The sequence below is a fragment of the Hyperoodon ampullatus genome (genome assembly GCF_949752795.1).
Source record: "Hyperoodon ampullatus genome assembly, chromosome: 5".
Lineage (NCBI taxonomy): Eukaryota > Metazoa > Chordata > Mammalia > Artiodactyla > Ziphiidae > Hyperoodon > Hyperoodon ampullatus.
The window spans coordinates 117,509,468-117,520,864 of record NC_136918.1 but is presented as its reverse complement, the minus strand read 5'-3'; the positions used below and the strand labels follow the sequence as shown (position 1 = coordinate 117,520,864).

The following is an 11,397-nucleotide window of genomic DNA, read 5'->3' as shown; positions in this document are numbered from 1 at the left end:
GTTAGCGCTCCTCCACTCCAGCCTAATTGGCTCTGTAGTCCGTTGCGTAGGAGGGCGGCTCGGGCGCCCCTGGCAGCGGTTGAATGGGGGCCCTCATGCCCGCGGCCTCACGGTAAATGAAGTCCTTTCTCTGGTCCGAGATGTAGCTTCTCGGGCCGCGTCAGAGCAACAGGACTACATTTCCCAGAGGAGCGCGGGGCTGCCGGGCGGCGTGGGGGCGGTGCCTCAGTCTGGTACAGTCATCCTAAGCCTCTTCGGCGGGACTGTGATGGCCGGAGAGATGACGATCTTAGGTCAGTGACCAGGAGGGTCCTTTGCGCTGTTGCGGGCACCGGAGCGGTTGAGGGAGGCCGGGGTGTTGGGGTCGTTGTTGCATCTGCTGGATCCCGCTGACGCAGCGGGTAGGGCGCCAGAAAGGTGACTTAGAGGCGGTTTGGGGCTATTCGTGACGCCGGGCTGGGGGTCGCCTCTAGGAAGGCCCGGGCCGCAGTAGGCCCGGGTAAGGCCGGCGGCGGCCTTTGCATACATCCCAGGGACGTTGGGCCTCGGGAAGGGTTCTTTCCTACGCAACGTCGATTTTTGAATAGTTGGTTGAATTGGGGCCTTTGAGAGGCTGCCAGAATGTGCATCTCCTAGACCCCTAGACCCCTTTGTGGAGGAAGGGGGAGGAGCAGCCGCAGCATCCCGAGCTGTAGACTCATGGGATGCTGGATTTTGAGGGAGCCAGATACCTCTTTGATGTATATAGTCCAGTGTTCTTTCCACCAATCCGGGTAGGAATTACCCTCTCCGGAGGAGAAGGTGATGAAATGCTTCCGAAAATGTGTACGTACGGGCAAGAGGAAGGTGGAATTGACACCTGATGTCATTTCATTACGTGTTGATGAGGATGACTTAATAATTAGTAAAGCCGACTCCTACAAATTGGTGTTTTGAGTTGTATGTAACATGGATGAACACAGGTGTATAGCACAGCCTCCCGAAACAAAATGACAGATTAGCTGTAAATACGAATTGACTTCTTTCTCCATCACTTATGTTTACAGTCTGCGTGGCGTTTGTTTGTATTTGGCTTTTTCAGCAATGAATATTTATTGAACAGTCTTCTACTGGCTAGGAACCATTGGTGCAGGGGATACAGCGTGACTGAAACCTGACTTCAAAGAGCTTCCATTTATGTTATCATCAGGGTTACACACTTTTAATTCTTCTCCGAAATATCACCTCTGCAAGATGTCCTTAATTCGTATTTAATACAGAAAAAGTTAACTATGTTCTGTTATGAAGGGACCGTTTAAAAATATCTAAGCAATTTCTAAAATTATTTTAATCCAGTGTATCCATTCCATCCTTTTGAAAGGAAAAAAGAGAGGGGAGGATAAAGAGTTTCACCCTTACAATAACAGAGCTTTTGCTGTGGAAATTTTAATGCTAGTTTCTTTTTAATAATGATATCTAAAGCTAATTATAAAACTATAAAATCTAAATATCATTTGATCAAGAATTGGATTATATTCTAGCTTTTGCTCCAGATGAATGACTTCTCCTGTCAGCATTAGCACAATTATTATCGAAATGTTTTTATTTTTTATTCCTTTACTCACCCATAAGTGAAGCACACAAACATACAGGGGTTTTTTTGTTTGTTTGTTTTTGTTGTTACTTCATTTTAATTATATTATAGTCAGTTTGCATTATGAAAAACTTGATGTTTGAGAAATGTTATCGTGAGTACTATAAAAGAAAATATTTGGAGAGTATTTTTAGTCTAGTATGGAAGCGTGATAGTAAAGGGATTTTACTGTCGTAATTTTGCACATTGTACTAGTTTGATAAGACGCAACTTGTAATTTGCCTGTATTTCAGGATCAGCTGTTCTGACTCTCCTGTTGGCTGGCTATTTCGCGCAACAGTATTTACCACTGCCTACTCCTAAGGTGATTGGAATTGACCTTGGCACTACCTACTGTTCAGTTGGGGTGTTTTTTCCTGGAACAGGAAAAGTAAAGGTCATTCCAGATGAAAATGGGCACGTCAGCCTACCCAGCATGGTGTCCTTTACTGACAGCGATGTTTATGTGGGGTATGAAAGCTTAGAGCTGGCCGACTCAAATCCTCAGAACACAATATATGACGCGAAAAGATTCATAGGCAAGATTTTTACCCCAGAAGAGCTAGAAGCTGAAATTGGCAGATACCCATTTAAGGTAAGTGAAGCCAAAATCTATTTTAACTTTAGTTCAACATACTGTTTCAATTAATGCTTTGGCTTCAAGTCACAAAACATTCTATTTCAACAGACTCAGTTTGCCTGGAAGTTATATTATCTCATATAACAAACAATCCCACAGCAGCTCCAGGGTTAGCTAATTCAGTGGTCCCGCAGTATTACTGAGGACTTAGGACATTACTATCTCCTCACTCTGCTGTCCTCAGAATGTCTGCACAGCTCTTTCATTGTAGCCGGAGGCTAATGAAGCCCCATGTACCTATAGATGGGTGGATGGATAAACAGATATTCTTCCTGTGTTTGTGTGTATACATATTTATATACATAAAAAGAGATCATACTAGGCATGCTGTGTAATGACTTATTTGAAACTCATCAGTATATCATGTACAGTTAGTCAGTGGGCTCACATCATTATCTTTCATGGTTGTGTGAAACGACTGTTCCGCCAATTAATTGTCCAGTCTCTGTCAGTGTAAGTTTTATTTTTTCCCTGGTTTTCCACTATTATTGGAGCTTCAGTGAATATCCTTGTATATGTATGTTTTTACACTTCTCTCATAATTTCCTAAATTTGAATTCAAGAACTGGAATTGATAGGCCAAATGATTGCATGTTTTTAAGTGTTTTGATTTGTATTGCCAAATTGTGCACCGAAAGTTTATGTGCCCTTATCTATTTTTTAGACTGCCTATATCTTCACTAGTTTTGTTTTTCAGTCTTTGCCAATAGATAAATAAAAAAATGATATCTTGTATTAATTTGCATTCCTGTGATTTCTGTTGAGGTCAGACTTTTAAAAATGTGTTTATTGGCATTTTAATTTTCTTTAGTGATCCACTTCTTACCCTTTGTCATGTTTTATTTTGGGGTGTTTATCTTTCCCTTAATGACTATAAAATACCTTTGTGATGTGTTTTCAGTATTTTTTCCTTTTTTTAAAAAAATGACGTATAATTTTATTTTTGAACTGTCAAGACTTAAATTTTTATGTGGTAAAATCATCTCTTAATAATTTTTGTAAAATGTTTTTGGACTCTTACCATGCTTACAGTGGCCTTTCCCATCCTATCCACTTGTATTTTTTTTCTAATGCTTTTATATAAGTATTTGTAGGTTTAGGTTTTGCTGGGTTTTTTTTTTCTTTAAACATTTAAATGTTTATTCCATGTAGGGTTTTCTTTCCCCCCCCTTTTGGTTAATTATGAAGTGAGATTCTAAGAAAATAGATTTTAAAATAGTGGCATCAGTGCTGCTTATTGATTACTGCATCATAAAAATTCTCAAATTTTTATTCATTTTCAAAGGAGCAACAAAGCAATCTCTCCAGGCATTTCTTAGGTTTACTTCTTTGTTCTCTTTTAGCTTCTTTCTTAAGACCCTTTACTAATTTGTAATTTTTCTTATGTAATGATAAAATCATATAAAGCTATACAGTTTCCTCTAAATTACAGCTTTGGGTACATTACTTATTGATCCAAGGGTTATTTTAAAGGTTTTTGTTTGTTTGTTTTAAGTTTCTAAGTGATCTGATATTTTTGTTGTTTCTGTTTCATGATCACTCTGGAGGTACTGGTATATTTGGGTCTTATTTTAAGGACCTTATTTTAAGTGTTCATAGCTTGTTTTTGTTTTCCCCAGACAGGTAAAATACTTTTTGGAAGGTCAGATTTTCTTAATTGAAAACTGATTATGTAGTCTTGAATGATTGGGGTAAACTTCTTATAATTTCTTAGAACAGACTAATTTTCTTTTACTATTGATGTTAATACAAACTATTGGTGAAACTAGTATGTTTTAGAATTAGTCTAATTTTTTAAATGTACAAATGTACAACTACATTAGCAGGAAAAAGATGCTAATACATGTTTCCATGGAAACAAGAATGTGATATTTGATTCTTAGATAAGAACATAACGAAGTACTAAAATTATTCTTGTTAATATGTACCAGAACATTCTTTCAATTATCTATTACTTTTGGAAATAAATTAATTTTTTAAAAAAGAAGATCTTGAGTCACAACATGAGTTAGCCACTGTTATTCCTTCTATTTCATCATTCATCTTTTTCTTTCATTTAACAGATATATATTAAGAATCTTCTATGTTTCAATTATATGCTTAGTAATGAATTTTATTTTTCTGCTCTTATTGAGAACTGTGGAGTGGATTCATTTTACAGCTTTTAAAGTATGACTTTTAATAACCTCTAATCTTAGTAAATGCACTTGCTAGATAACAAATGAATTTTATGACCCTTTAAAGGCAAGTTTTTATTGAATACATTCCATATGTATGTGTGTTAGCGTATGTGTATGTACGTATATGTAGATATATACATACACAGTTTTATATATATATTTTTTTATCTTTGCAAATCTTATTCACAGGTTTTAAACAAAAATGGAATGGTTGAGTTTTCTGTGACAAGTAATGAGACCATCACCGTTTCCCCAGAATATGTTGGCTCTAGACTGTTGTTGAAATTAAAGGAAATGGCAGAGGAATATCTTGGAATGCCAGTTGCCAATGCTGTTATTTCTGTACCAGCAGAATTTGATCTAAAGCAGAGAAATTCAACAATTCAAGCTGCTAACCTTGCAGGTAATATCACTTGCCTGAGTACATTTTGCTCAAAATTTTGTTAGGCTGAAAATCTGTAGTAATGTGTATCATTTTGCAAACCACCTAACTAGGCACCTAGACAAACTATATGGTTGATAAATCAGATGGATTTTTATATAGGTTTACAAACAATTTAGAAAGCTCCATGGTACAATGTAAAATGTGTGTATTATGACAGCAGCCTATGAGGCATATGAGAAAGGCTGAGAAAGAACATGGACACATGTTAGCAATGAGGAATTTTTTCTTCTAAAATTCTTTTAATGTTAAGATGAATATAATATAATGTTTTTTAAAAATCTGAGGTGGGAGAAAATTCGTTCAACACCATTCAGCAAGTATTAAGTGCCTAGGTAAACAAAACAGATAAATCCGTTTTCTCATGGAGCTTATATTCTATTGGAGGGAACAGAAAATCAGCATTGAAGATAAGTATATTACGGCGTTTCTTACTTAGCATTATTAACATTTGGGGCTGGATTATTCTTTGCTGTGGGGAACTGTCCTGTGTATTATAGGGTATTTTGCAGCACCCCTGGCCTATACACACTAGAAGGTAGTGGCACTCTCCCCACCAAGTAGTGATAATTTTATGTCTCCAGACAATGCCAGATGTCCCCAGAGGAACAAAATGACCTCTGGTTGAGAGCCTTGGTACAATGTATGTCAGAAAGTAACGTGCTGTAGAAAAAAAGACAGGATAAGGGGAGAGGGTGGGTGATCAGAGAATAGGGGGATTTGCAGGTTTCAAAGAGAGCGGTCAGGTAGACCTCATTGAGAAAGTGACATTTAAGCAGATTTGAAGGAAGCAAGGTAGTGAGCTAAGCAGATATATGGAGGAACTGTGTTGTAGGAGAGAGAGTGCCAGTGTAGCAGCCATAAAATGAGAATTTGCTGGCACATAAGAAGATAGGAAGTTGGCCAGTGTGGCCAGAGCAGAGTGAGTGATGAAGTCAGAGAGCTCAGGGGAAGGGTATTACGGTCTTTGAATAAATTCTTCAGAGTTTGACTAGTTTCTATGGCTCGTGATACATAAAGCCATATTACTTTCATGGCCGCTCATTATGTGTGGCAGTTAGTTTAAAGCAGGAGTTCTGCTCAAGGAAATCTGATCTTTTGCTTGCACATTTACTGTTTAACTTTACCTTGAAGTCAGATTTTGCTGTATATTTCAGATTTGCATTCAAGTGTCTTGCATTTTAAGTACTTTTTAAAAGTGTCATTGTAGCTATTGGAGCCTATCATCTGGATTTTTCATTTTATTATCATTTCTTCTCTGTTTATTCATGTGTTCTTTTTATCAAAAAGTCATTTTTAAAAGAAGAGCACACTAAGCTTACCTCATCTATAGCAATTCGTTACAGTGCATAATGACTAAAGTTTACTTGCTCATATATTCCCAAGTAAAATAGGAAAATTAGAAGAGGCTGAGAGATTTTTAAAAATTAAGTGTTAATAAATAGAATGATGTATTCCATTGAATCTGGGCCTTTCTTTCTTTATATTATAATCTTCTTTTAGAATAATTTTAATGACACCCATTTAGAAGAACATATATTTATCCTTCCCATGTCATTATTTTTTTTTTTATTATTAGTTTCTGCTTTATAACAAAGTGAATCAATCATACATATACATCTGTTCCCACATCCCTTCCCTTTTGCCCCATGTCATTATTTTTATTGGGTCTGTGACTGTGTACTCAGTGGAGTTCACATCAGAGAAGATACTAATGTGTTGTAAGATTAAGTGAGAAGAAATTTCTTGATAGTGTCCTCTCATGATTGTTCTTCCCTCCAACCAATTTTTTAGGACTGAAGATCTTAAGAGTAATAAATGAACCCACAGCAGCAGCTATGGCCTATGGTCTCCACAAAGCTGATGTCTTTCACGTCTTGGTGATAGATTTGGGCGGAGGAACTCTAGATGTGTCATTGCTGAATAAACAAGGAGGAATGTTTTTAACCCGAGCGATGTCTGGTAAGAAAAATAGAGGGAGCATTAAAGAGATTGAGGCACGTTAACATATCTAATGTGTAAAGTGTTCATTTAAAAATTTTTCCGTATTCTTTGCGTTCATTTTGGTAATCTTCTGTACATGTAATCTTATGCCACCACTTATTGTATTTATAGCAAAAAGTTAAGTCTCAAAAAATAGCTGGACATCCTGTAAGTCAAATAAATATACTGCCATTTGTAGCTAACTGAGCCAGTAGTTTTCACCTCCATGGTAAAGGGAACAGAAGGAAAGAAATTATTTTAAAATGAAGGACGATCAGTTTATTTCATTTAATAATCTGTTTCACAAAATAGATATCTTTAGGAAATCTAATAATAGTATTTTGCATTCTATATGTTCTTTTAAGGTTAATTTAGTTTTAGGAGTTAAGCCTGTGGAGCTTAAGTTACAGATGGCCTAACTGGACTCCATTTAGGACCAAGTTCAGTGGTGGGCATTTATATTGCATTACTCTTTTCCTAATTAAATTATTTTTTCTACTTTTCAGCTCTTAATCATTTAAACAAAAGGATTTTTTAAAAAAGAGAAAATGCTTACTGGTACTTTTTAATTAAAAGAAGGACTTCCTTCTGTTGAAAATAATGACATTTAGTGTTTTTAAATTGCTACTTAAAAGCCCGTCAGTGTTCTCAATTTCTTTCTGCAAAAGTATTTGATATCACTGAGATACTTCCTATTACATCATTTAAACCCGGATGTGCACTGTGTTTTAATAGTATACATTTGAATTAAAATCATTTTAATCCAGTTATTTTTAATCAGTCTTTGTATGAATAAAATCTTAATACATTAAATAAGGACTTATTATTCCCAGAATATCATTTATACATACATACTGCACAGACACATGTATATATGTACACACATACACATATATTCATAACTATAACATAAACTTTTTAATTTTTAACTTAGGAAACAATAAACTTGGAGGACAAGACTTCAATCAAAGATTGCTTCAGTACTTATATAAACAGATCTATCAAACATATGGCTTCCTACCCTCCAGGAAAGAGGAAATCCATAGATTAAGACAAGCTGTAGAAATGGTCAAATTAAACCTGACTCTTCATCAGACTGCCCAGATGTCGGTATTACTAACGGTGGAGGAAAAGGACGGGAAGGAACCTCAGAGTAGTGACACTGAACTGCCAAAGGACGAACTTTCCCCAGCAGACAGCCCCCATGTGAACAGCATGTTTGGAGCTAGCCTTCCTGAGAAGAAAAATGGAGAAAGTCAGGTTTTATTTGAAACAGAAGTATCACGGAAGCTCTTTGACACCCTTAATGAAGATCTTTTCCAGAAAATACTAGTACCCATTCAGCAAGTGTTAGAAGAAGGCCACCTGGAAAAAACTGAGATTGATGAGGTGGTTTTGGTTGGGGGCTCAACTCGAATTCCTCGAATCCGCCAAGTCATTCAAGAGTTCTTTGGAAAGGATCCCAACACGTCTGTAGACCCTGACTTGGCAGTGGTGACAGGGGTGGCTATCCAAGCAGGGATTGATGGAGGCTCTTGGCCTCTCCAAGTCAGTGCATTAGAAATTCCCAATAAGCATTTACAAAAGACCAACTTCAACTGAATTATGGAGGGATGGTCATTTGAGATCTTGTCTGATGATCTCTTCCTATTTATCAGACCACCTCTGTCCACTAAATCAAGTCTCTAAAATATCTCACACATTTACCTAAAAAGTAACATTTATATATATGAAATTTTACAGAACATTTTGTTTTAGAATTGAATGTGGCCAGATTGATCCTTGATTTTGGAGAGATCCCATTTCAACAAATACTTCTAAAGTGAAAGAATTGAGGTAAAACTCTTACAGGAGCATAGGTGACTGTATTTTCTGGATTCTGGAAGTAGATATCCATGTGCACTTAAAACTATCTTCTATAAACATTGCCTAGTGCCAATTATAGGATTCCCAGTTCTTACTAAATTGTATTAGCAGGAGCTGGTAATTTATTTACTTGGTTATCACATGTAACTCTTAAATTTGAACTATACTTGAAGGACAGTGTTGATGTCAGGTACTTACAGTGGCTGGGAGATAGCAGTGTTATTAATATAAGCTGCATATATAATATTCAATAACTGCCATATATAACAAAATTACTTTCACAAACTCAGTATCCCATTTTGTGTCCTATTCCTATAACCTGCATTCTCCAGATTTTCAAAATATATTTATTGGATCAATTTATTTTCTTTCTAAAATAGCTACAGATTTATTCAAATGTTTCATTACCAATTTATATTTTAGTTCCTTCATCTGCTATGTGTCATTCTCTGCTTGGATTTCCATGATTCTGCATGGTTTGAAAACAATAGAGAATTATTAATTACATTTTAAAAATGTGTTAATGTCACAATAAAGCCGTCATTACTATAAATGTTTTTTGTTATTTAAGACCTTTGTAGACATTGATAAACAGCAGTAATTAGGTACAGTATTTATTTTATGTTTTTGTTTTCGTTTCATTGTTTATTTTCAGTAAGCCCTGGAGAATTTAGCTTGCATTTGATTCAGTTTTACTGAGATTTTTCCCTGTATTTAGTTTTGAATGAGGAAAATTGTACTCATTTGTAAAAACCTTGTTATTGTTTCCTACCATCATTTAAAAATAATCAGACTTGGACTGTTTTTAGCCTTAAGGTTAGTGTGTGATGAGAGCAAAAAGTTTGTGAATACTGGAAATAATGTGGGAATCTAATGTGGAAGACAATGAAAAAAATGTCCACAAATCCGTATTTGTAGTAGTTTTGGTTTGTTTCCTTTTAGAAAAGATGCAGGAACCAAGAAGGAAAATATAGTAGTTTTATTTATGTGATGCCCCTATTATTTGAAGATTTTCTTTTTCCTTAATAGAGGTTACTTCCTATCGATATTCAAAAATTAAACTCTGGTCAGCAGTTTTGCTAATATAAAATATGTCTGCTTTGTCCATTGTTGAATTTGAAAGGATGTTGAATTTCCAACCACTGAAAAAGAGAAATAAGCAAACTCATTTCAGCAACATCAAAACATTTCTGCTTCTCATAGTAAAAATCTGAGTGTTTTTTGCAGATCCTAAAAAAAAAAAAAGTTTCTTAGCAATGAAATTGCTGTTAAAACAATTTCAATCAAATACTTTTGTGTACAGAAAATGCCTGTAGTAGGTAAATAGAAAAATATAAAATGTTGACATGTTTTATTTTAGAACTAAATGGAGAAATGCCAAAGAGGAATCCTTCACTGCATTATGAAGCTATTCAAGTGTTCTTTTGGACTTTATAAAAATCTTTACTAGATTTTAAAATTGAAAAATATCTTTTTGCAAAGGTCTTTAAGAGAAAAGTGTTCAATTTATCAAAATCTCCATAGATAGTAACCAGCTTTAACCTAAAGCATTTTAAGATTTTTTTTTTAAAAGCTTGAATTTCTCCAGTATATGAGATAGTTCAGGACAATCTGTTAACAGTCCTTAGAGGAAACAATTTGCAAAACACGGCAGCTAATCTCATACTCTAAAATTGGAATTTAAATAATTTGATTGTTTCTGAAAAATAGGCAGTGTTGGAATTGGGGGACATTAGTTTAGCATATTAGAAAAGCATAACTATTCTCTAGTATAGTTATACCTTTAAAAAAATTAAGTAATGTCTTCAATCATATTAGGGGGCTATATATAAATAGTCTTGAAATCAATGTAGTTTATTTATTTAAAAGGTAAAAATGCATTCTGAAAGGGATCATTTATGCATAATAATCTGAAGACATTTTTCATAAACAATACATTTTGGTTGTACATCTTGCTAGTGTTTTTTGAAGTACATAACTTTTAAAATATTAACTGTCTTGTATGATTAGAATATGTGAATGAATAATTTATTTTGTGTCAGGAATGTTTTGGTATTTACTGTGTTTTCACTGGAACCACTTATGTATCAGCAGATACTGTTGTGTATAACATGTTCTGAAGATCCTAGTTATTGTGCATAACAGATTGTGCCTCTTAGATTTGTGTGTATACAGGTATTTCACATTTTAATGTAAATAAATACCACTTTGCAGTTTGTTTTTTAAATTGTGTCATTTATTTTCTGTTCTGGACTATGCCCAGAGTACATTTGTGAGGTATGTAAATAAGAAAGGAAATGGGAATAGAGCTGATCTGATGCTCACGGCATGTGACCTCAGCAGCTATTACCTAATTCCCTACATTCTGAATGTCCCTGGAATTGCTTACTTTTCTACTTCTTTCTTTTTTTAAAATTAATTTTTATTGGAGTATAGTTGCTTTACAATGTTTTGTTGGTTTCTGCTGTACAGCGAAGAGAATCAGCTATACATATACATATATCCCCTCTTATTTGGATTTCCTTACCATTTAGGTCACCACAGAGGATTAAGTAGAGTTCCCTGTGCTGTACAGTAGGTTCTCATTAGTTATCTATTTTATACATAGTAATGTATATGTGTCAATCCCAATCTCCCAGTTCATCCACCCCTCCTTCCCCCCTTGGTGTCCATA

General features: G+C 35.2%; 1 protein-coding gene across 1 annotated transcript; it reads left to right on the top strand.

The window, feature by feature from the left end:
• Window positions 1-268: 268 nt before the first annotated feature.
• On the top strand, window positions 269-8,459 carry HSPA13 (heat shock protein family A (Hsp70) member 13; the record flags this gene model as incomplete). The annotated part of the gene is made up of 5 exons (XM_079704652.1): window positions 269-293; window positions 1,867-2,207; window positions 4,622-4,835; window positions 6,669-6,836; window positions 7,792-8,459. 5 exons carry the CDS (start codon window positions 269-271, stop codon window positions 8,457-8,459), a joined length of 1,416 nt encoding a protein of 471 aa, XP_079560778.1.
• Between the last annotated feature and the right edge of the window lie 2,938 nt (window positions 8,460-11,397).